Source organism: Lathamus discolor, chromosome 6 (genome assembly GCF_037157495.1).
Source record: "Lathamus discolor isolate bLatDis1 chromosome 6, bLatDis1.hap1, whole genome shotgun sequence".
Classification (NCBI taxonomy): Eukaryota; Metazoa; Chordata; class Aves; order Psittaciformes; family Psittacidae; genus Lathamus; species Lathamus discolor.
In genome coordinates, this window is record NC_088889.1 from 15,457,015 (window position 1) to 15,481,991 (window position 24,977).

At 49.6% G+C, this 24,977-nt stretch overlaps 1 protein-coding gene across 1 annotated transcript; it reads right to left on the reverse strand.

The window, feature by feature from the left end:
• Window positions 1-17,227: 17,227 nt before the first annotated feature.
• Window positions 17,228-20,117, reverse strand: BMP4 (bone morphogenetic protein 4). Its single transcript, XM_065685565.1, has 3 exons — window positions 19,994-20,117; window positions 19,241-19,617; window positions 17,228-18,288 (listed from the first exon to the last, which is right to left on the reverse strand). The coding sequence occupies exons 2-3, from the start codon at window positions 19,608-19,610 to the stop codon at window positions 17,447-17,449; spliced, it is 1,212 nt and encodes a 403-aa protein (XP_065541637.1). The 5' UTR covers window positions 19,611-19,617; window positions 19,994-20,117; the 3' UTR covers window positions 17,228-17,446.
• Between the last annotated feature and the right edge of the window lie 4,860 nt (window positions 20,118-24,977).

Sequence of the window (24,977 nt, forward strand, 5' to 3'; positions counted from 1 at the left end):
AACTGCGATGAGCTGGTCAATGGTGCTTCTCCTACTGAGCTGTGCTCTTAGAATCATAGAATCATAGAATAGTCAGGGTTGGAAAGGACCTCAAGATCATCTAGTTCCAACCCCCCTGCCATGGACAGGGACACCTCACACTAAACCATCCCACACAAGGCTTCATCCAACGTGGCCTTGAACACCGCCAGGGATGGAGCACTCACAACCTCCCTGGGCAACCCATTCCAGTGCCTCACCACCCTAACAGGAAAGAATTTCCTCCTTATATCCAATCTAAACTTCCCCTGTTTAAATTTTAACCCGTTACCCCTTGTCCTGGCACTACAGTCCCCGACGAAGAGACCCTCCCCAGCATCCCTATAGGCCCCCTTCAGATACTGGAAGGCTGCTATTAGGCTCAGGGGCGCTCCAGGATTTCAGTCCTTGCTAGTGACAAGATGGTCCTCAAACATGAAATGGAGAGATTCTGCAGCTGGCGTGCAGGGAGGGTCAGTACCTGGCACTTATACAACAGATTTTCTCATCTGCTTTTTTTCTAACTCATCTGTTTTTACCTGGGGTCTTGTCATGGTCTCCCACACCTGCTGGGCTTTTGAAAAGGCTCAAAACATCAGGTGGGGTTGAACAGAAGTCAGAATTTCAGTCCCCTGGAGATTTCCAATATCATGCCACCTGCTTGGATATTTGTTAAAAAAATGTAAAAAATTAAAATATCACAAAAAATGTAGAATGAAAATGTCGTGGAAATTTCTATATGAGAATCCCCACCTTTAAATTAAACTAAAATTTTTAATTTTGCATTGAAACAACTACAGCTTTCTGGAATTTCAGAAGAGAAGCAATACTAAATTTTTACATTTTCTCTGACCAAATCCCATCTTTTGCTGGAGAAAACGTCAGTTACAAAAACTGCAAGTGAATCTGTTAAACTGATTTCAGTCCCCCATGAGCAAAGGTGAAACAATATCCTTGTCCACAATCCCATGGAGCTCACAGCAATTACACGCAACTGAAGGAGCATTTGTAGTTACATACTTTTAGATCCTGAAGGATTTCATCCTTCCCAGCCCCAGGATACTGAACCAACCCTTCTATTCCTTATTTCCTAAAACAAACCACAGAATCATAGAATGGTTTGAGTTGGAAGGAACTTTCAATGTTCATCTAGTCCAAGCCCCCTGCAAATGAGCAGGGACATCTTCAGCTACAGGTCCAACCTGGCCTTGAATGTTTCCAGGGATGGAGAATCTACTACACCTCTGGGCAACCTGTCCCAGTGTTTCACCACCCTCATTGTAAAAAATTTCTTCTTTATATATAGTCTGAATCTACCTTCTTTTAGTTTAAAACAATTACCCCTTGTCCTATCAAGCAGCACTACTTGTGATCCACCAGGGACAGATGGGGGACTCCACTTATTCCTGAGAAAGGGAAGAAATCCCATATATCAAGAGCTCAGCCCCATGGCAGTGCTGGGTGGCAGCCAGGTAAGTTCAGCCGCATGGCAGGCTCTTGACAAGCCATCTTACTGCAAGTGCATCTTGGCTCGTGAGAGATTGCCACTGCTGGTCACCCCATAGCTAGGGAATGCAAGAGAGAGACAAATTACCGGATTTCACTGCCTGATGCATGCTTCCCTTACCAAGTGCTACAGGAATGAAGTCATGGGTACCCTGCACTCACTGCACAAAGCTCTCAGACTTTCCTCTTTCCCCGTCAGCAATGAAAAGCTGTTTGGGTTAGATGGGCAAACAGCTTCCTTTTGAAAGCTCTTCCTTCTCCAAACACATTACTGCGCTACTGGAAAGCGTTCAATTTAGCTAAGTCATTGAGTTAAGTCATCTGAGCACATTTTTTCAGAAAGAGGAGGCTGTGTGGTGGGCTGGTTTGGGAGAACAGCTGGATGTAAACCTCCCCAGAAAGAACAGATGCTGATGACATGTTGCTATCTAGTTGGTTTTCATGCAGCACCATCCACTCCAGATCCCATGTTTTACTGCAGCCATTTCACACCAGTGAAACACAGCTAATAGGGTGTTATAAAGCCATCTCTACATCTGCCCTCTGCCAAGGCTCATCCCAGAGCCCACCATGGGGGCCTCTCTCCTACCTGGCCCAAAGAAGAGTAGCTTTGGGGTTTCTCTATGTTACACCAGAGCAATGTGATTATTATCAGTACTGTTCAGCACAGCTGAGACATCTTCCTAACCAGATGTTTGCAGGATGTGTTTGTGCTCACTTCACTGATGCATGCAAATAGCCACAAAACAAGATGCTCAGCCCAGCCAGTATGCCACAGCCTAAATAGCAGCCTTTATTTCCACCTCACCTGTCCTCAAAACAAGACTTTTTCTGTGATTTCCTGTGTGGGTAACACAGCAGTGATTGTTGAGTAAACAAACAGGAAGCCCTTAGGTCTGATGATGTTGCTCAAGAAAGGCACAAAAGCAAAAATTCCACTTATCTGAGCATCCTTCCCAATTTTGCTTCCCACACAACCTTTTGGGAGATCACGTTTGCATCAGTTTCCTCAATTACCACTTCTATCACTGCTTTGATTCTTCAAATGACCTCCCAAGGGTACCCCAAAGATGACCTAGGGGTGGGAGGAAAGGGGGTGTAGTGACTTAGCTCTTGTTTTCCTGAGCACACCGGAGGCCATGATTTTTCAGCTCATGATTTAGTTGGGTTTCCTGTAAAGATAATTCCTCAGATCTTCAACCTACACCTTCCTGCTAGCCGTGCAAGCACTGGCAATAACCCACTGCACAGCAAAACCACGTGCTTGTCGCACATGCATCCTTGGGATGCCATCACCCTCTCTGGCTGGAAGGGTTTCCGCTGCCCATCTCATGGGCTCCCAAGCCCCAGGGCTTGCTGCACTGATGAAGGTGGCTGAGATGGGCAGGGTCAGAACATAGAGGAGGTGAGACTGAATTATAAAATCTTAGAATGGTTTGGGTTGGAAGACACCTTAAAGACCTATGGCAGTTCCAACACCCCTGCCATGGGCAGGGACACCTTCCACTCAATCAGGTTACTCAAAGTCGTGTCCAGCCTGGCCTTCAACACTGCCAGGGATGGGGCAGCCACAGCTTCTCTGGGCAACCACTCTCACAGGAAGAACTTCTTCCTAATATCCGATCTATATCTCCCCTCTGCCAGTTTAAAGCCATTCCCTCCTGTTCTATCCCTAAAGGCCCTTGTCAAAAGCCCCTCTCCATCTTTCTTGTCAGCCCCTTTAGGCACTGGAAGCTGCTTTGAGGTTTCTTCAGATCCTTCTCTTCTCCAGATTGAACAACCCCAGCTCTCTCAGCCTGTCTCCATTGCAAAGGTGTTCCAGCCCTCTGAGCATCTTTGTGGTCTCCTCTGGACTCACTAGAGCAGGTCCACATCCTTCTTGTGTTGGGGGCCCCAGAGATTAACGCAGTAATAGAGACTGAGCAGACCTGATGCATAGAAAGGGACATGCACTCATGCAAAGGGAGCAAGAGATCCAAAATCCTTGAGCGTGCTATGCAGCCAAAGGAAATCAGAGCACGGGGTTGAAAGACCACTTGGAAAACATTAACAGCTCATTACTGATCGTCTGTTTAAAAACCCACATTAATGTATACATATATCCCTGGACAGCACGTTTACCCCCAGCTAATGGTACTGAGTGGAAGCTGGAACAATCACTGCATAACGACTTCAGCAAACTCCCAGCCCTCCCTCATTTACAGTTTTCCTGCACAGGCTCCTTCTGACCTCTTCAAATCCCATCCCAATTACAGCCTCCCACTTACCCTTCAATGTAAATAAATCCTGCATGGTGGGGATTGCTGCTACCAGCACAGATAAAAGCAATGATGTTGATGGAGGAAAAGCGCAACCTGCAGCCAGTTCTTAAGAAGGGCAAGAAAACAAAGCACAGGCAGGCTGGTGAGGCTCACTGAGGCACAGGATGGGAGGTGACACCTGCAGGCATGCTCAAAACTTGGCCATGACTCAGTCCTCTGGGGGGGTCATGGAATCATTTAGGTTGGGAAAGATCCTTAAGATCATCGAGTCCAACCATTAACCCAGCACTGCCAAGCCCAGCTCTAAACCATGTCCCTAAGTGCTACATCTACTCATACTTTGAATACCTCCAGGGACAGTGATTCCACCACTTCCCTGAGCAGCCTGTTCCAGTACTTGGCAATCCTTTTAATGAAGGTGTTTTTCCTAACATCCAACCTAAACCTCCACTGGTGCAAATTGAGGCTTGTTTCTCTCATCTCATCACATGTTACTCAAGAGAAGAAACCAACCCCCATCTCGTTACAAGCTCCTCTCAGGTAGTTGTAGGAAGCAACAAGGTCTCCCCTGACCCTCCTTTTCTCCAAGCTGAACAACCCAAGTTCCCTCAGCCTCCCCTAACAAGACCTGTGCTCCAGACCCTTCGTCAGCTCCATTGCCCTTCTTTGGACATGCTACAGGACCTCAGTCTTTCTTGGAGTGAGGGGTCCAAAACTGAACACCAACCTTGCAAGGAGAAGCTCCGAAGTAGCATAAAGCTGTCTGTGCCAAAGAGATAGATAGCCATGAAATCCCTGCAGGACATCCATGCAGCTGGGACTTCACCTTTCTTGTATGCATAGGACATTTGCTTTGGAAACTGCCTGATTTTTCTGCTAAGATGCAAAGGGGCTGAGATGTCCTCATCCACAGCACATTGGAGGATGGAAATTCCAGGAGGATCATACAAGGTGTTGCTTCAAAGGAAGGATTTTGAACTATTTCCTCAGCAGATGCAGATCCCTACAATGCCAGTGGCTTCAGTGGTGTTATGCTGGTTTTACAACACTGAAGCACTGGATCTTTTTCCCTTGGGAAAAAAATGTTACCTCCTGAAATGTATTCAAAGAGGGCTCAGAGAAAAAAAGCTGGATCTCTATTAGCTTCCCGGAGCATCTTTAGGCTGCTGCTACACTAGCAATATTTTCTCTGTATTTTTAGACACTTAAGAGCATTTTTGGACAGAGGGTCTGGATAAATGCCAGATGAATATTCCTCCCAGCACAAGGCAAAAAGAAAGAATGAGCCAACCAAGCCCATCCAGGCTCTTCACTCCTCTGAAATCTCATCTGTAAATGTGTTTTCCTCAACTTGTACCCAGCCTCATCAGAGACTGGGCAACCTTGGCTGCACACTTGTCCTGAGTTGGGATGCTGGTACCTCACACTGCAGTTTCCCCACCAGTCATCACTGCCGTTGCAAATTCAAGTGCAATATCAGTGAAGCAGGTCTTGGGTTTTAAGTTGCTGGAGACTGGGGGTAGAAGGGAGGGGTATTGTACATTGTTTTTTGGATTTTTTCCTTACTTGTTGGCTTAATGCGGGGTTTGTCTACTGATCATGGAACAATTACCCTGTGGTTTGAAATTGTTTCTAGTGAGAAAGGACTAAATGATCTTAAAACGGTCTGGAACTGCCAACATAATATATGGGGCTGCATTCAGCATAAATTATAGGCAGTTTCCATGCCACAAAAGCCGCACAAGTTCACGGATCCAGTCAAAATATTCAGCAGAAAGGTCTGCCAGGCCGCAGGGCCCGTTTGCCAAGACATGCAGGTGTACACCATGGAGAGCAGCCCGTCGCCAACTGCGATGACTCCACTTCTCCCACCCAGCCGCCCTCTCCTTGGATCACCAGAGCCAAAGTGATCCCAGAAGACACAGAGGGGACTTCTGAAGCTGTGCCAGCTCTGAGATGACATGTATTCCCATCTGCAGGTGGAGGACCTCTGAGATGCAAATGGGGCACCTTGGCTTGGTGCCTTGGACATCACTGCAGCTTTGTCTGACTGCAGTGACATTTCTTTCTTTCTTATGAAGCATCATCTCCCATTTCTGGAGGGCAGGTCATTTGGATACTGAAATATCAGGGGACACATTTCACACACACGTACCTGAAGACAGGACGCCTAGCTCATGCACATAGACACAAGACATCTGACTTGGAGAGTTCCTTAACAAAGACCAAGGCCACTGCTCTGCCATCATAGGTCACAGATTTGGGGTATCTGCAATTGAAGTTCCTCCTTCAGACGAGATGTGTGAAGACCAGGATGGCAGTGCCTGCTGAACAGGCATTCTGCATGAATAAGCCACCTTCGGGAAAGCAGCTAAGCCATCTGCTGTCGGAACACTGAGGCTTTGCATGAGTTCAGTGCAAGGGAAATGTTTTTTCATGCGAGTCTGGGTTGTATTGTCATGTTTTTCCAATGTTTCAGAAGGGCGTGGGAACACTGGGAAGCACACCAGGCACAAATCTGTCACATTCACTCCATGGGATGGTGCCTCAAGTTCCACCTGTAATCCCCAAAACACCACCACAGGCAGAGGAAACCCCATCTGTGTTCTAACCACCAAGAGCTCAGGGGTTGCGAAGAGCTTGCTTTGTTCCTCACTGAGATGGGAAGACATCCCCAGGCTTGCTAGAGTTTAAGAGTCATTTGGACAATGCCCTCAATGACATTCTTTAACTTTTTGTCAGCCCTGAAGCAGTCAGGCAGTTGGACCAGACAATAGACGGAGGTCTCTTCTACCTGAAATTCACTTCTACTCCAAAGGACATCCAGAGCAGCAATGGGGAACCACCAGCAGGTAATGATGTCCCACCTCAGCATAAATGTTGGCTTCATACCAGCCTGGAGAAATAATGATCAAATAATCATTACTTTGATTGCACAAAGGGCACTTGGTTCTCTGCTCACCCAGGCCTACAGGCACAGGGTATAGACCAGCTGAGGGCTGCTGGGAGCCAGCAGCTTCTCTGAAGTCCTTCTCTGTAGGACATCTTCTCCTTGACCTCCCTCTTCTGTGCATGCCACAAGGATGGTGGACTCCAAAGCTAGGCAGAAACCCCAACATTTGGAAATGCTTCTTACCATGACTCCCCAGCAGTTGGGAAAGTGGTTCTGCCACCACCCAGCCTCGGGGAACATGGGACATGATGGAGTCACACCAGCATTTCATGGCCAATTTGTCCACCAAGTGGGGACTCCTCCAGATGGGGATGAAAGATTTGGGAGCATTTTTGTGGCAGATTCCTGCACTGCTTTGCCTGGCCGTGCCTTTTCCAGGGAGCAAAGGGAAAAGTCCTGTGTCATCATGCAAGAGCAAGGTCAGGAAATACTTACTCCATCTCTGCTCCTGGTTTTGCTGAGTTTAAAATGAGTTGTTCAGAACAAGATAAGAAACCAACAGCAGCGGATGTGTGCTGGAGGCCATGGGCTCCATGAAAACATCCTGTTGGCCTCTGCACTGTAAAGCAACAGGGACGAACACAGCTCATCAGAGCTGACACTAGACAAACTGTCCCATCTCTGCATCCCTTGTGTCAGGGACGTCTTTTATGATGTAAAAACTCCCTATCTGCAATCTCATTTGAGTAGCCTTAATTTCTGGGTGGACTAAGCTTGGTATCAAGGGCCCTTTGGAAACATTAACTCTGCAGCAGAGACAGCCCTCCTGAGGAACCAGTCCCAAAGCACAGGTAACGCAGTTAGCTCTTCTAGATGTCACAGTCCACGACACAAATGACACTTTCCTAAGGAAAACACTTCCCAGCCCTTCTCTTCAGCACTGCTAATCATCACTCTCTCAGCCTCTGGATCAGGCCCAAACCAATCACATCTGTGCCCAAAAAGAGAAAACGTCCGCTTGTGTCTCACTTACTTTTATGGGAGCGTTAACACATTTCAGTCACATAAAACCTTCACCTTCAAAAGGGAAAGGGGAGAGACAGAAAGGAAACCCTGCTGCATAAAGTAAGCAGCTTAGCCCCAATTACATGCTGACTGATACCAGCCTGGGAGGAGCTGACCTGATGCAGGAGGGTTTCTCTGCACGGTCTTCAGATCCAGCAGGAGTCTGGGGATGCCAAGTGGCAAACAAGGGGATAGAGAAACAAAGTCAGGACCATTGCACCCCGGTTGTCAACAGGATGTGGGCTATTGCCCCATTCCCAGCTGTCATGGCCATCCTGCAGCTGCAGGCAGCTATCACCACCCCATCTGTGGGGTCTTACGTTGGTGGTTTGGGATTTTCTTTGCAGAAGATGCTCCTAACCAAAACCAGATTTGATTCCCAAATAGCCCCAATCTCCTTTAAAGCTTACAAATCTTCCACACCTGTGTTTGCTCATTCTTGCTGCTCAGCCCTGCCTTGGGAAGGACAATGTTTATTCCACTCCTCCACAGTTATTTACAGTGGGGTTTTTGGATGGAGATGGAGTACATATTTGTCTAATGGCAACAGGGCAGTGAATTTAATTCTCCATGTTAGCAGTCATCAGCTTAATTGGAAGCAATAAAAGACTTTTAAGTAGCAGTTGCTTGTGAGATATTGTGTATCACCATTACTGTCAGCAGGCTGGGCGCATTCCTGGCCTGTAAAGGGGGAAACTGAGGCATGAGGCAATTTACTGACCCACGCTGGACCACAGAGATGGAGGTGGAAGAAAATCCAGCCCTCCTCTCTTTCGTCCAGCAGCCATGCTGTCCCAAGGCCACACAAGCCATATTGTTATTATAAGCAAATATTCAACCCACAGCATAAGCAATCTGTGAAGTATGCCATACAATGCTATTTTCAGTACCCAAGGGAGTTGCAGCAGGGCACCCCAACATCTTTCTGCATCCATAAACCACCTCCAAAATCTCTTTGTCTGGCTGGGGGCAGCAGCTGCCCCTTCTCATGTCCCTCCCTACTACCCATCAGTCCAGGAAAGGGCATTTTCTACCCCCATTCTGCCAATGAGAAATAATTTTGTCCGAGGTCGCCCCTCCTGTCCTGCTGTGGCAGCAGGACCATGACCACTATTCTTTTGACCACAGCCGGTGACATCCATGGTGACACTTGGGATTGTAGGTCCTCCCTGAGTGACTTTGACTTCCTGGGCCCAAACCTGCAGGGACCCACCAGGAGAGGACAGCTGCTCTCTGCTGTCCTGAGGACCGTGTTTTGCTTTCCCATTGGTAAAGAGGAGTCACCTCCAAACAAGGACAGATCTTCATCCTTGGTAGTCCTGTTGAAATAGCCCATCTGGGATCTTACATCTGATAGCTGGAATTTTTTTCCCAGCTCCTCAGATGTCCTTACTCAGAGATAAGCAGCCCTTCCCTCCTGTTGGGATTTACCCCACAACACACACACAGTTCCCTTCCAGCCGCAAATTTTCCTGGCAGAACAAGACCAGGCTCTTCTCTAAGATCATTTCATCTTCACAGCAGTCCAGTAAGGTCTGAAACATTACCATGAACGCAGGCATCAGAAACACACCCAGTATTTTAGCCCCGTCTTTGCCAGCTCTAGTGGAAAGTCCTCACTTCATCTATTCCGCGCTCTGCCCTTGATCTCTCTTGAGTTGTTTTCTGGTCAGCAAAGACCCCAGGTCTTTGTTTGCTGCTATGTCCAAGACAAGAGCTGCTCAGATCACTGTGCAACCCTTCTCACTGCACTTTGTTGCTTGTACCATCAAATTTTGCTCCCAAATTCCATCTTGCTACTGAGGCACATGTAGGTCCCTCTCAGTGCTAACATTGGTTAATCAAATTAAAAACATTCTTTCCAAACGATCCTTGGGGACTTCTTACTGGGAAACTGTCCAACTCCACAAACTGTCTTTCAAGGAAGACTGCATTGATTATTTCTAATACTTTTAAACACCAAAATAAATAACAACTATTCAAGCTGCATATGTTAAATCTCCTCAAATGACATCTGGAAATACCTGTTTCTGATGCCCCAAGTCCAGAAACATGAAAGATCAGCATGTTTCACAGGATGTCTTGCTCAGTGCCTCTTCCAGACCCGTTCATGACCCAAAGACCCTTGAGTAAGAGTTTCTGTGATGAGGAACAGAAGCACCATGCCTTGCTGGGTTGGAGCTCTTTTACTCAGACACCCAAGCAGAACCCGTCCCCATCTCACCACTGCACCTCACCAGTGCAGGCAAGTGTGTGCCAGGTTGGCCACTGGGCCCATGAGAATTGAATCATGAATAAGGGCGTGTTCTAGAGCCATGATTTTCCTTTTCAATGTAAACCAACAGCAAGGATCTCTCCTCCAGGACCAACCCAGCAGGATGGGTTTCCCCCATAGCAGATCCAAGGCACAGACCCCAGAGCCCAACCACAAGAGCAGCCAGTGCAGCACTGATGGGGCTGTGATGCTTCCACCAGCCCTACATTCAACCCACAGCTTCAGCTATTCACTCCTTCCTCCACAGAGAGTTTTTGCCAGCCCGAAGAGGCATTTTACCTTTGCTTAGGCCTTACCCCATCATGACAGGTGCAGACTCTTTTCGCAGCTCTTTCATGCTTCAAGCAACAGGTCCACCAGTGTGGTCACGGCCAAAGCTGCAGCAGGCAACGGCATTGTGACTGGTGCATCCTGCATGGTTGCCTTGGGCATGCTGTGCAGAGCTCAGCAGTTGCAAGGACACCCCCAGCAAAGGGACAAGCTTCTACACAGCTCCAGCTCTGTCACCTCACTGACCAGCAGGAAGAGCTGTCTGCATCGCACAGAAGCACTTGACAATTGAGCAGCATATTATAAGCACATACACCATTGCAACTACATGCTGCTACAGCATGTCGACTGCATCACACAGCTTGATGCCATTGGCAGACTTGCTGAGGGTGCACTCAATCCACTGTCCATGTTGCTAACAAAGGTGTTTGTTAAACAGTGTCAGTCCCAATGCCAATCCTTGAGGAATACCACTCATCACCTATCTTCACTTGGACATCGAGACATTGACCATCTTTGAGTGTGATCATCCAGCCAATCCCTTATCTACTGAGCAGTCCATCCATCAAATCCCTTTCTCTCCAGTTTAAAGACAAAGATGTCTTAGCTAATCCTGGCATAAAGGACTTACTTGACTTCAGTACTAAATAGCAGGTGTGCATTACAGCACAGACAAAATGAGCAAAGCCCATAAAAGCAATGCAAAATGCCTACCATTCTCCAGATAATCATAATCTCCATTTAATATGTAAAACAATGCAGCCTGTTTCAGGCAATTACTTCATAGCGAATAATCTCCCATTACTGGAGGAAGAGGTGAGGGACAGGTGGATTACTTGGAAAAGCACTTGCTCTTTGCCTGTGGGACTCCAGGCCAAGCATCCATTCAAGTGTGAGGGGAGTAATTCGTGTTACCAGACCACATTCACATGATCTGATCAGGAAAGGGCAGAGCTAAAACACGCAGGAGCTCAGGAGGGTTTTAAATCTGTGCCATAAATGCAACACAAAGGCAATAACCTGAGGGTGGTGTGGAAAGTCCTGCTCCAGCCGGAACACACCCAGCAGCATCACCTCCATGAGCAGCCAGCACAGACATCAAGACTGGCCGGAGAGGAGAGTGCAGGGGTCCCTGCCCAGCCCCAGACTGTCTGGGGACAGAGCTGGGAGGCAGCTGCCCGCCCTACTCAGCGGCCTGGAGGAGCAGAGGTCCAAGCAACACCTTCACCTGCAAAGTGGTGCAAATCCCTCTGCAGCGCTGCAGAGGAACTCCAAGCTGTATGTGCACACTGTTGTGTGCAATGGAACCGCCATCAGTCAACGAGGCCCTTCCAAATTTTAAGATACAGAATGATGCATTATTTTTTGTAGGCCCAGATGCCTGCTTTACAAATGCATTTTTATGATTTCACCAGATTTATTAACTTGACAAGGGACCTTATTTGTCTCCAACCTCCACCACCGTTGCCCAAACTGCCAGAGATGGCACTGCTGGAATAGCACTGAGAAGGGTGAGCATGAGCAAGGACCAACTTCCACCAAAGCAGAGAACTACAGGTCTTCTCGGCCTGGTGAGGGCACAGCAGAGGACAAGGGTGGCAGACTTGGCAGAGGAGATGTGATCTTTGGGGCAGAGAAGAGGAATGGGAAGCAGGGGCTCACAGTGTCCAAAAAACTACAAGAACTATGGGGCATGACTGTGAACTTCTAGGTGATGGTTTCAAAACTAATAAAAGGAAGCAGTTCAAAAGGAATGTACAGGCAAACTAGAAATCACTGGCACAAGATAACACTGATCTGAAAAACTGTAAGGTTTATAAAGCAATTCTGTAAGTTTCTGGAAGTAAAATTCACTCTGGCCTGTTAAATATGACAACCTTAATTTTGGCTCCAGAAGCTGTGATGTGTAAATGGCTGGAGGCTCACACGTGTGCTCCAGAAAAACATTGATACAGCCTTGCTGTATTCCTACCTTCTCCTACAGCACTGGGTGGACTTTTGGAGAGAAATAGCGCAGCCTTTTCCCCCCCCCATGAATGTAGAGTAACATCAACATTTTCCATCCATAATCTGCTAGAACTGGGAGCCAACTTCTCCTATTGAAACTGTGTACACAGTTTCCCTGCATCTGCACATCTGCCATCTCCAGGAAAAGGGGGAATCGAACCAAAGGAAAATCTTCATTTATAAACAGCTCATGTGCCAGCACCTGAATGAGAACTGGAAGAAATGCTGATGATGTAAATACAACCAGCCAGCTACAGAGTACCAAAGGCAGGTGAGCATGTTGAAGTGCAGCCATGTCTGTAGTATATGAACAGATCCAAAGCATAGAGCTGGGTTTGAATAAAGCTTTCCCTGGTTCCCTGATGTTGTGGAAGAGGCAGTTTATCACAGGTCCTTTCTAGGGTGAATCCTACTGGTGATGGCTTTCACTTATGCAAAAGGACCAGGCAACCCTTGTGGTCTGACTCATGGCTGATCCAGAGCTCCCCACGGCCTCATCCCTCCCTGAGCTCTGCTAAGGCACAATCACTAATTGATGGATTTTCCCCTTTACTGCTTGTGTCCAGGTGGATGTTCTGTGGTCAAATGAGGAGCAAGTTTGAAGTGGTCTTTAAGAAGCCAGGTGAAAATAATGTATTAAAACCTCTTTTTTGACACTTCCAAACTTGAATGCAGGATCCATAAGGGGAAGGAAGTATCCGGTGTCTGGGTCATTGCTGATACTCCCTGTCATTATCATGCCCGCCTAGAGAACAACATGGATGTTGTACCCTCCTCTTTCATTATATTATGCACTGGTTTGAGGTTAAGTGATGGATCTTCAGAAGACTCGAGACCAGATAAGAGTTTTGTGTCAAGATCACAGGACAGGGACTGAGGTGGTCAGATAGCTTTTGTGGCTCTGCCTGTTCTCCATACGTGACTGTGCTCAAGTCTCTTCATCTCTCTGTGCCCAAGATTCTTATCTATGGGAGGGCAGTAATATCTCCTCATGCCTGCTCAGGTCCTGTGATTTCAGACAGGGACTATGCACAGTAGAGGAGCTTCAGACCTGCTATTATGGTACACAGAATAAAAAGAACAAAGCATCTGTTGTTGCCAGTATTAAACAGGTTTTCAAGCTAGACTGCACTAATGGTTATTGTCGTAGTTTGACAGAGGTGTCCAAGCACTGAAGTGAAAATGAGACGGGCCTCTGTCTTCCTTTGCTAGCTCCGTAGCAAAGCCTCTGTGTTGGTCCCAGAATAGCAATGTGCAAACCTCGGCGCTTCTCTTCCAAACCAATTTGCATTTTTAGAAACCAATTTGCAGAGCCTCGGACCCTGTGGCTCTGAGCAAAGCCGGGCTGTCTGCGCAGCCTTCCGCAGCCACGGCACCTCCGGGACAGCAGCTTTTCTCAAAGCGGTGCTGTAAGCTTTGACCTGGGGGTGAATTTTCAACTGGGAGAAGAAAGTTCTTCTGGAAGACTCTTGGGATCCTATAAGCCAAGAGGGGAGGGGCTGGGGATGGGATCAGGATAACCACAGGTCTCTGGGGGGAGCTCCTGATACATGGCAGAGCCTGGGACCCCTTTTCCAGCACACCTTACCCCATGCCTTCACAAGTGCTCAACAATGTTATAGCATAATGCCTAGTGGCCCTCGTGAACAGCCACTGCAAACAGGAGCCAGAGGAGGTGAGTAAACCCCACCGAGGTATCTGCCTCATTTCCTACATCCATAAAGCCATACAGACTTCAGCACAACAGTACTTCTAGGTATCAAAAGTCACAGCTTTCCTGCCATAGGCACAAAGCCATGGTGAGCTGTAGAGCATCTACATCCAGCTCACACTTCTTTGGGTGCTGCACTGGGCCACAGCTGCCAGGAGGACACTCAGATGGGGGGAAGCAGCTTCAACCTGTTCGCTTTCATTCACAGCTAGGACTGAGTAAGAGCGGGGTTAAACTGATATGCCTTATCTCACACCTTCCAGGGATTTCTGTATCAGCCACGGCAAACAAAGCACTCGCTCTGAAATAAGTATCATTTGCAAATAATACATTCCAAGGTCACAGGAATTATTGAACTTATAAAGCAGATATATTCATCAGACTTTTAAGCAAAGCGAAACACTGGCTGAGACTAACCCTCCACTCCAGCTCTTCTGTGCCGCATGAACAAGGTAGTTTCTAGCACAAATAAGCCAGCAAGAAACCAAATCAGTATGTCTATGTCAAGCAGTACTCGGCAAACAGGACCAGCCACCACACTAATTCCAGAGTGCAGGATTAAACAGCACGACTGCTGAAACAAATGCACAAAACAATGGCCAGAAACACTGCATGAAATTCCTGTGTCTCCCCACAGCAGTGCTTAACTTGCACCTTTCCAAAGCAACCCCTCTCCCCCTTGCTGGGGTGGTGAAGAGAGCTCTGATTATCACCAGCAAAACCCAAAGTAGTGGGAAAAACACTGCTGGCTATGAGCTGGAAACTAGGAAGGGACCTGGACCTGCTTTCCCTGACAGTTCTATTGGATTTTCCTACTTTTAAACAATTCAGGGGATGAAGGATTTTGCTAAATGCCACATGAGACCAAACAGAGCCTGCCACCAGTGTGGCACAGAGGGCTGTACACACACGGGAAGGGGGGAACCCTCAGCCCCTGCACTCTGTTTTAGATGCAAAAGTTTAGACACGCTCCACTGAGTAAATTGCTTAATGCATCCATGACTATTCTGTAACACATCATACTTTTACTGTCAGCTGGTTTGTATCCACAGTTTAGATTCTTAAACTGAAATACTTTGATTTTTGTTTTTATAAAAACAGTTGGGATTTTTCCTCCGCTTTCCAAGCAGAACACCCCATGTAGGATCTCACCAACTCACAGCCCAACACCAGGGCAGGAAGACCAAAGCAAAGGAAAATCACCCGAAGGCCATGCACACATCAGGACTATCTCTCCCCTCGCAGCACCTGTAGAAAAGCAAGTCCCTCCATTGGGCTGGGGCTTCGATTTCATCAAGATGCAATGCGAAAATAAGTACCTAAATGAACAGATCCATTAAGCAGCAGAAACACAGCAAAGTGGTTGGAGACTTCTACAGTGAGAGTGATCTACACCCAAGAGGCGCCTGTGCCGCTTAGCTTTGTAATACCCTCATGGCCTTCAGCCTCTGGGACAGCCTGGGATGCACTGATGGACCAGGAAGCAAACCTGGGGGAAGCCTCTTTCTTGATTCCTTCCTTTTGGAAGGAGCACGGTGATAGTTTTGTTTTCCAGGCACCCACAGCCCCCAATCCCAGGCTGCAGAGGGGCCCCGGGACCCCTTTTCCCGCAGCAGCCGGGGTTATCGGCAGCAGGGCAGGTCTGTGGAGCTGTAATTGCCCTGTCAGGCAGCTGAAAGGCGCTCACCTTTAGCTGATGCCACTTCAAAATGAAATTCTTTCTTTAGCATGGCTATGTCTGATATGCAGGCATCAAAGGGGAGGCAGCAGGTCGCCGATGCCCCAGGCCACACATTTCCTTTCTAAAGGCAGGAATGAGAGTGTCAGCTCTGGGCCGAGGGGGCCCCCAGAGACCCGGCAGCAATAACCCCGGCCCCCTACACAGCTCCCCAGCCATGGGGTGATCGCTCCATCCACCACAGCCCTGTGAGTGCTGTGCATCCCTGTGAGCACCCACACGGAGCCCTGCCACACTAGGGACAGAGTCAGTCCCTGTAGCAAGCACCCATTGCAGCCTCGTGCGTGCCAGCAGTCTGTGAGGACCACACAGCACCCAGCTGGGGAAGCACAGAGCCACCCTAAGGCTCTGTAGCGGTGGAGGGAACTCTGTAGTCTGCTCCTGTGCACCCAGTGAGATAAGGGGTGGAAACACCTCACTGGCACAGCAGAGGCTGAGGGCTGTTTTTCTGTTTTGCAGGGCCATGCCTGTCTCCCCCTGCAGCTCCCATCTCCTCTCTCCACCTGCACTCTTCAGGGAGCCAAGGCTTTTGGCAAGCTTTCCACTCCAGTTTTTACTGGTTTCAACTAAGCTGCCCCTTTCAAGGGTTGGAAAGCTCCAATCATTAAAGAAATAAAGAAGAAAACAAGCATCATGCACCCTCACCCTCCTGCCCTCCCTCCCCACTCCCCCAGTGGTCAAGGGCACAAGCCCCATGCACATACCCTGCTGTGCCACCCAGCCCAGGGCACAGCTCCCCACTTCCCAAGCCGAAGACAGTCAGTCAGATGCATTTGAGCCAGAGCTTTCAGGCCCTAGATACCTCCAACCGTACCTGCTCAGGTCTGATCACCTTCCTGCTCGGAAGCAATTTGGAAAGGACACAGTGCAGGTAGCTATTAGCAAACACATATTTAACTGCTGCAGATATCTTTTTTTCTCCTCTCTCTCTTTTTTGGCATTGTAATGGGGCGATTTGATCTTCAAAGGACCCGTGCAAACCTTTGAAGCTTCCCAAAGAAGTCAATCTCCAGTGGGAAGGGGAAAGGGGGCTGGGGGGGTGGGGGGGGTGGGGAAATGTTAATAGTTTTAAAACCTGGGGAATCCTGAAGACAGAGGAAGGGTATAAAACCCAGTGGGTTTAGCATAAAGCCCTTGGGTAAATCTTCACCTTCTTTTCAAATGCATGTTTGGTGGGTTGCTTTGCAAAGGCTTGGGCCAGGTTAGCAAGGTCGGCTCTATCGCCAGCAGCCGGGAGAAGCAGCTCTTAATCTCCAGGGACCCTCATCTCCCACGTGGCGCAGCCCCAGCACAGGGGGATCCGCGGTACCTCGGCGAGAAATAGAAAGACTGAAATTTGCAAAGCCTTTAAGGAGAAAAGGGATGAGGGGAGAGCATGGGGGAGGGAAAGGGGGAAGAAGATGGAGAAGATGTTCCCTGCTGCACTCCCAGCCAGCACAGCCGCAGCAGCACCCTGAGAGGGGAGACACAAAATGCATTTACCTTTAAAATAATGACTCATTTTATTTTTTTCTTTTAATATGTAGTTATAAATATATTTTGTCAAAATATATGATCATTATTGTCAAAAACATTTGCACATAAAGTCATAAATAAGGTCAAGGTGAACATTTAGTTTAGAGAAGAGTCCAGCTATAGCAAGCAGTTCTGGGGTGGGATGGGAGGGTGAGAGAAGGGGAGGAGAGGGTGGCAGGGAAGGGGGTCAGCGGCACCCGCACCCCTCCACCACCATCTCCTGGTAGTTTTTCAGGACCACCTTGTCATACTCATCCAGGTAGAGCATGGAGATGGCGCTCAGCTCCGTGGGCACGCAGCAGGCCTTGGGGATGCTGGAGTTCACGGAGTTCACCAGCGTCTGCACGATGGCATGGTTCGTGGAGTTGAGGTGGTCGGCCAGAGGGAAGGGGCAGTCCCCGTGGCAGTAAAACGCCTGGTACCCCGGGGGTGCCACGATCCAGTCATTCCAGCCCACGTCGCTGAAATCCACATAGAGGGCATGGCGGCGGCAGTTTTTTTTGTTCTTGCGGGAACGCTGGTGCTTGGGGCTCCGGCGGGCTCTGCGGGTCAGTGCGTGGCCTCGCCCGTCGTGCCCAAAAGTGACCAGGAGCGGCCGGAGCTGAGCCCAGTCCCCGTGCCCTTGAGGTAAAGATCGGCTAATCCTGACGTGTTTGCCCTGATGAGTCTGTGCATGGTGGAGGTGCGTCACCTCGATCACCAGTCCGTGGTTCGGTTGCTTGTCCTTGGTCCACCGGATCACAGCCGGGCTCACATCAAAGGTCTCCCAGCGCGTCACGTTGTGGTGCACCAGACGCGTGTCCAACAGGCGCGTAATGGCCTGAGCGCGCTCCGACAGCGGCTTCATCACTTCGTAAATGTTTATCCGGTGGAAGCCCCTCTCCCACGCCGCGCTCGGCTCCTCCACCTGCTCCCGGTACAGCCGCAGCTCCGCCGACGAGATCACCTCGTTTTCCGGCACACTGCTGAGGTTGAAGACGAACCGGATCCTGGGCGCCTCGCTGGGACCCGGCACGGTCTCCAGGTGCTCTGGAGGGGAGCAGGACGGGAGGGAAGCGGTACAAAAACCAAACAAGAGCACATCAGCCTCGGGGCATTCAGCCACAGCCTCCGGCGCAACCACAGCTCGCACCCTCGCTTCACCGGCTCCTCTCTGCTCCCCAGCGCATCCCTCCCGGCCAGACCCGGAGCAGATCCCGAGCCAGCACCGCTCGCTCACGCCCCGCATGCCTGCGCCTGCACCGGGTCACCCCTTTCAGTCTCACTTCCCCTTTCGGGGAGGCTTTTCCCCTTTTCTTCTACCCCCAGTCTCCCTAAAATCACCTCCCCGGCAAGGTGCAGTGCCACGGAGCACAGAGGTGCCTTGTTACAGGGCACAGGGGGAGAAGGAGAAGCAAATTCCAACGCAGTAATGATGCGGCTGGATTAATAATTCAGATTTACTTTGGAAAAGAAACATCCGCTAGGAAACATTTGGATCAGATTACAAGGGCCTATTGAATAAACCTTATAAACACACAGCTGTAAGTATTAAATTCGAGTAGGGTTTTATTTTATCCCCCCCCCCCCCCCCTTAAGAGCAAACCCAGGCAGCAACCGCTTTGAGAGTTCAAAAGAAACACACCAGGGGCGAGATCCCGCCCTCGCTTTACTCCTGCATCCGATCCAGAACCATTAAATCCACGCGAGCCCAGGGAGTGACCCCGCGGCAGAGGCACTGCAGGAAACTCGCTGTTGTCAACAGAAGCGAAAGCACCTCAAAATACGGTCAAGCTCGGGTTAAGCACAGGATGCTGGAAAACACAGGGAGCAGCGCGCCTGTCACCCGCACACGGCAGCCGGGGGCGGGGGGGGGGGCGGTTTTCCTCCCGTAAATTTAGGGCTGGGGTCGTCCTGCTGCTAAAAGCATTTGTGAGCTTCCAAACGCAAGGAAATCCCGATCGCTACCGGGGCTGGGGATTTACCTCCTCCCATCACTGACCTTCATGGTGGAAACTCCTCACGGTGTTTGCCCGGCTGGTCGATCGCTCAGGGTACTGCAGGCTAATTTCCTGGAGACTTTCCTCCTCTTCTCCAGACTGGAGTCGATAGAGATCCAGCATGTAACTAGGAATGACGGCTGACTTGCTGGGCTGAGGCCGCCTTCGCAGCCCAAACATCTGCAGCAGAGTTGTTTCGAAACCCCGCAAGAGTTCATGGCTTTGGGCAGAGCGGCGTCCGGATCCGGCTTGTCCCTGAAGTTCTGCGACTTTCTTCCTGCCGGTCTCCGGTATCAGACTAGCATGGTTCGTACCTCCTAGCAGGACTTGGCATAGTAGGATGACCATCAGCATTCGGTTACCAGGAATCATGGTGTCTCTGGGGGGTAAAAAACGCAACAACAAACAACAAGTAAAGTCAGCATGAGAAGCAACCCCCCTTCCTCCTCCTCTTCCGAATAAACTTCAGGGGCAAAACGACACTAGAAGCAGCCCCGGAACAGCCGTGCGCCGCCCGGAGCCCCCGAGGGCCGACGAGTCTCCGGCGCATCCCGATGCCGACCCCACCGGGTGCGGACGAAGCTGCGGCAGGGCCCCGGCTCAGCACGCAGGGCGGCCACAGGTTCGCGTCCCGGCGCCGGACCCCGGGAGCGGGGACGGCGACGAAACAAAGTTTTGAAACCCCCTAAAATCAAGAACCGCGCTGCAAGCCAACAGCGAAGAGCGGAGCCGAGGAAGAAGAGGGCTGTACTCACTGACAGCAAGCAAGGCATATCAGCACAGTCCATGATTCTGGAGAGCCAGCCCGGACCCAGCGCGCCGAAAGCCTCGGGGCAGCGGCTGCCGAGCGCCTCCCGCGATCGCCGCCCGGGCGCAGTGCGGCCGCCGCCGCCGCCGGCCCCGGTTTTCTGCCGGCCCCGCAGTCACGTGGAGCCCCGCTCCCCGCCGCCCGGCCCGGCCCGGTCCGGCCCGCCCCTGCCCCCGCCCGGCCCGGCCCCGCGGGGGACGGCCCGGCCCGCCCCGCCGCCCGCGCCAGGCTCCGGGCCCTCGGCGCCCGCCGCCCCGGGGAGGGGAGAGGCGGGGAGGACCGGGGGCGGCCGGCAGGGGAGGGGGCTGCGCCCGGGGTCGGGACCCGCCGGTGCTGGGGCTGAGCGGCGGCGGGTGTGGGACCCGGCAGCGCGGTCCCCGGGGTGGGGAGGGGGGAGAGAGACCTCCGCTCCGCTCAGGTGCATCCCCGGGGGACCGGCGCAGCCCGCGGCCCCTCCTGCCCCTCGGTCTCTCCGCAGGACCGCGAGCACCGTCGGTGTGGGGGCCCCGGGTGCGATCCGCGGAGGAGCCGGGTCGGGAGGGGAAACTGGCAAGAGAAACTCGGGCAGCGCCTCTCCCCCGAGGAGAAAGGGGGTAGCGCCTGCGAATGAGAAGCAGCTGCACGGAGGAAGGGACGGCGGGGGCTGCCGGGGGCTGCGCTGCCAGGCCCGTGGATTATCCCTGCTCCTTGCCTGGGTTCCCACTCGCCCTCTGGGTTTTCCCACCCTCCTCCTCCCCCTTCCCTCCCTGGATGCCGCAGTAACTGTCCCCGCTTCCTGCCCGCCAGGTTCCCAGACCCCTACCTGGATGAGAAGCCGGCGCCTTGCCAAGCCAGCATGGGCTGTGTGTGGGCACGACTTAGCTGCTCCAGAGGGGCACGAACAGGGGTCTCTCGGAGGAAGGATGCTCTACAGTTCAACCCCAGCGTTGCCCTGGGCCAGCTTTGGGATTGAGACCAACAGCCAGGCTTCCCCAGGCTGGAGGCTGCTCACAGGTTGGGTTTGGACAGGCTGGTCTGCCACTTGCACACATCAAGTGGGCACGCTGGAAGTGATGTATGAACAAGACATGGAGAAGGCAGGTCCTGGACCAGAGGAGGTAATGAAGATGCTCAGAGGCCTGGAGCATCTCTCCTATGGAGACAGGCAGAGAGAGCTGGACTTGTTCAGCCTGGAGAAGGCTCCAGGGAGACCTTAGTGTAGTGTAGTTTGTCAGTGCCTAAAGGAGCTGACAAGAACGTTGGAGAGGGGCTTTGACGAGTGCCTATATGGATAGGACAACGGGAAAGGCTTTAAACTGACAAAGTGGAGATTTAGATTAGGTATAGGCACTGGCACAAGTTGCCAAGAGAAGCTGTGGCTGCCCCATTCCTGGCAGGAATTCAAGGCCAGGTTGGACAGGGCTTGGAGCAACCTGGTCTAGTGGAAGGTGTCCCTGCCTATAGCAGGGGGTTGGGGCTGGATGAGCTTTAAGGTCTCTTCCAGTCTAAACTGTTCTATGATTCTATGAAAGACCCCCTAATGAAGAGCACACACTTTGGAGAGACAGAGTGGACTGAATGACCCACAATAAATAAAGCTAACTTCACCAGGGCATTAAAATATTGTCTTTCTGCCCCTTTGTGTTGGGCAAACTGTCATCCACAGAGAGAAAAGTTAGTTAATTTATGAGACCAAAAGATATGATCGTGGAGTGGCCACAGGAACTCCTAAGTTCATCAATTAACCACAACCAAAAGCCAGCTCAGAAACAATGACTGTGAACCAGCTGGTTCCCACAAACCACCAGGCCACTGTGCCCAAGGGCGCGGAAGCTCACAGCACTCCCTCACCACACTGCCCCAGAACTCACACACAATCAGATATGACTTCTTTTAATATTTCTCTTTACTTTGAGCTCCGACCTGACCCATGCATTAGAAAAGCTCAGGGATGTCACCGAAAGGACATGCACAGATAAAAGGCAGTGCTGACACTATAATATCTCTGAGTTATTCCTATACCGCTTGGAGTTTAAAAGAAACATCTGTTAGCAAGGTATTTGGACTATGAATCCATCAAAATTTGTGAAATATTGCTATCGCCATTTCAAATGTATCACACTGTGTGTTATTTTTAACAAGGAAAAACAATTTTTGGAGTAGCTGCTGTGCAACTTTTTAAAGTTAAATAACATTTTCATTGAAAATACTCCAGTCTATAAACAACGTTTACGCAAGGGCCTGTATAGCACTGCTCTTAAAACAGACCTCTGGATCTGGAAAAGCAACTTGCTCCCTCTTTGTGGGAGCAGCAGCAATATGTTACATTCTTTGTCTAAAGACCTTGGTCAGACTTTGTTAGGATCAGAGAGGGGTCGTGTTTGAAACGTTTGTCACTGAGGAATTCAGTCCCATGGCATCCTGCGCCTGCTCTCCTAAGCCATGCCTTTAAACCCAGATCCAAAAAGTCACTGAAGTAATGCTGGTTAACCTCTGTGCAAGGAGGTGGCCAGCTGGGGACAGAAAGCCAGAGGAGAGCAGTGTGGTTTAGGCTCTTGTAGGAGGCAATAGCGTATTTGAGTAGCTTATTGGTTACTAAGAAGTGTTAGTCATGGGGAAAGCTGTAGTATTTATTCCGTAAAATGTAAATACATAACCCAAACCACAGAGGAATAACCGTGGATGGAAATAGTGTAGCATTTACGGAGGAAACTGAAATGAATTCCTACAGAAGCTGTATTTCCTCAGCCCCATAGAGAGTAATTCACCTTGAACGTTGCTTCTGCTCAAGCCCATGGAGTTACACATAGGCTGAATTTGGTCCAGGCACACTAAACAACCAAGTGTGTTATATATTCCAACCCAAAAAGTGAATGCCAAAATAGAGCTAAAAATACAAATGTGGAAGGTTTGCAAAGCAAACACTGCTTAATTCAGAGGCAGATACAACATTGTGCATTTTAAAGATCCAGCACATCAAAAATAGAGAACATTATGTCTATGCCCAATGCAAGACATACCACCCCCCTGCACCACATCTCGCGTGGGGGACAAGGAGGACTGGTGTGGCTCTTGCCTGTGGTACAGTCCCAGCCATATTTAGGGTTCTGCTGACAGGTTTTTCCTTCTCTGACTTTTGTGAAAAGCCTTCTGAGAATCTCTGTGCCTGGCAAGACCATTGGCCTCCTCTGGAAGCTAAGCACCAGGTCACTGGGGATGTCACACTGCGAAGAATGGCCAGAGAGCTGGTTCAGGTATATACAGAGCTTGACTGTGACAGAAGGCTTGCTTTGTAGGTGGGAGCAAGAAGCCCAGGAGCTGGCAGGTCTCCTGGAGTTCACGTACCCAGCTCTGCTTGCAGGGCCCACTAGCTGAGGGGCAACTGTTTGTTCTCTTTCGTTTTGGCCCAGTAACCATGGATTTGCACAGACATGTTCCTGATAAAATCCCATCGACTAACATTTGACCTGTTTCCAGGTTTCATGTGCTCAGGACCCACCAGCAAACACTGCAGGTTGATGTTCAGCACCTGTAAAAATCAGGCCAGCTCTGTTTACAAGGCAAACTTTTCTCCTAATGGCAACATTTCAGGAGATGCCTCTGGACTAGGGCAGAGAGAGACCTTCCCAAACCAGTTATTGCATCCTATGTTATTTTTAGAGCAGCTGCACCTTTTGGGCTCCAAAGTTTGCAAACAACCCGCCTTGGGAAAAAAACTTGTCTCACCAGATTTGTGCTTGAGCAGAAACAAGCCTAAAACCATAAATAAATAAATAAAGACAAATGTCAAAGATGTTTTAATGACATGAATTACAGGAGGAGATGCCAATAAGTGTGCTAAGATCAATTCCCTCCTACCTTTCCTTTCAACTGCCTAAGCTTGTCAATTAAAACAAAGGGAACTGAACAAACAACTCCAAGGGATTACATTTTCCAAAGCAGCTCTTCACTAAAGAGCTGGACTACAACTGGTGAAAACAAGTGCAGCTGCTTGAATTGTGAAAGGAAGGGACTTTTACAATCACTCTGAGATTTCCATGATTGCTCTGAACACTTCAGAGATGGTCTGTTCTACCAGAATTTTCTGCCTTTGCTTGAATAAAGACAATCATACTTCTCCTGAAACACAGGACTGGGCCAAGCTTGGGCTTTATTTCTCCTTTAAAGTGTCTCTGCTGAGGTGTCAGGTCCATGTCTAGAACCACTCCTGAGCTAAGAAGAGAATCAGGTTCAGGATTGCTGTTTTATCCCAAACAGTTGTTTGGATTTTGTTGCAAATACATAAAAAACCTCTGTGTGGGAACATTAAAACAAAAAATGTGTCCTTGATAATGAGCTATAAAAATTGAGTCCTTGATAATCAGATACACAGCAGCCAAAACAGCAGGATTGTCTGCTCTTTTCTGGTTTAAAGTTTTTAAGGATTATTTTTATTGTTTTTCAAATGCCATTAAAAGGTTGTCTGTCCACGCAGAGAGAATCTTTAGTTGCTTTTACTTGATTCCTTCATTTTGTCACTTTTCAAAGAGGCCCAAGACTGAGCAACCCTAGAGATGTCACCCTTTGCTTTTCATACATATGTTGTCTGTCTTCTGCTATGGGAATATAAGGTGTCTGCTGCTAAACATTGTTCCCTAAGAGACACTTGGGCAGTGCATCAAAACTAGGAGGCCTGGGTCTTAGGGAAGTGCTTCAGCAACATGTAAAATCAAGGCAGAGCCACTTTAATGGTCTGTTATTAAAATTCTCCTGAACTGTGTAGGGAGCACCTCTTTAAGCCAGCTGTTATAAAATCATCTACGCATCAATTGGTTTCCTTGATCAGCGTTACAAGAAGAATATGTAGTGGTCTCACACAGTTTCTGGAAAGAAATGTTGACTTTAGAACACATTTGCTTCTGCACTGTATTGCTCCCCGCTCAATCAAAGCCTCATCCCTGAGAAGCAAGAAG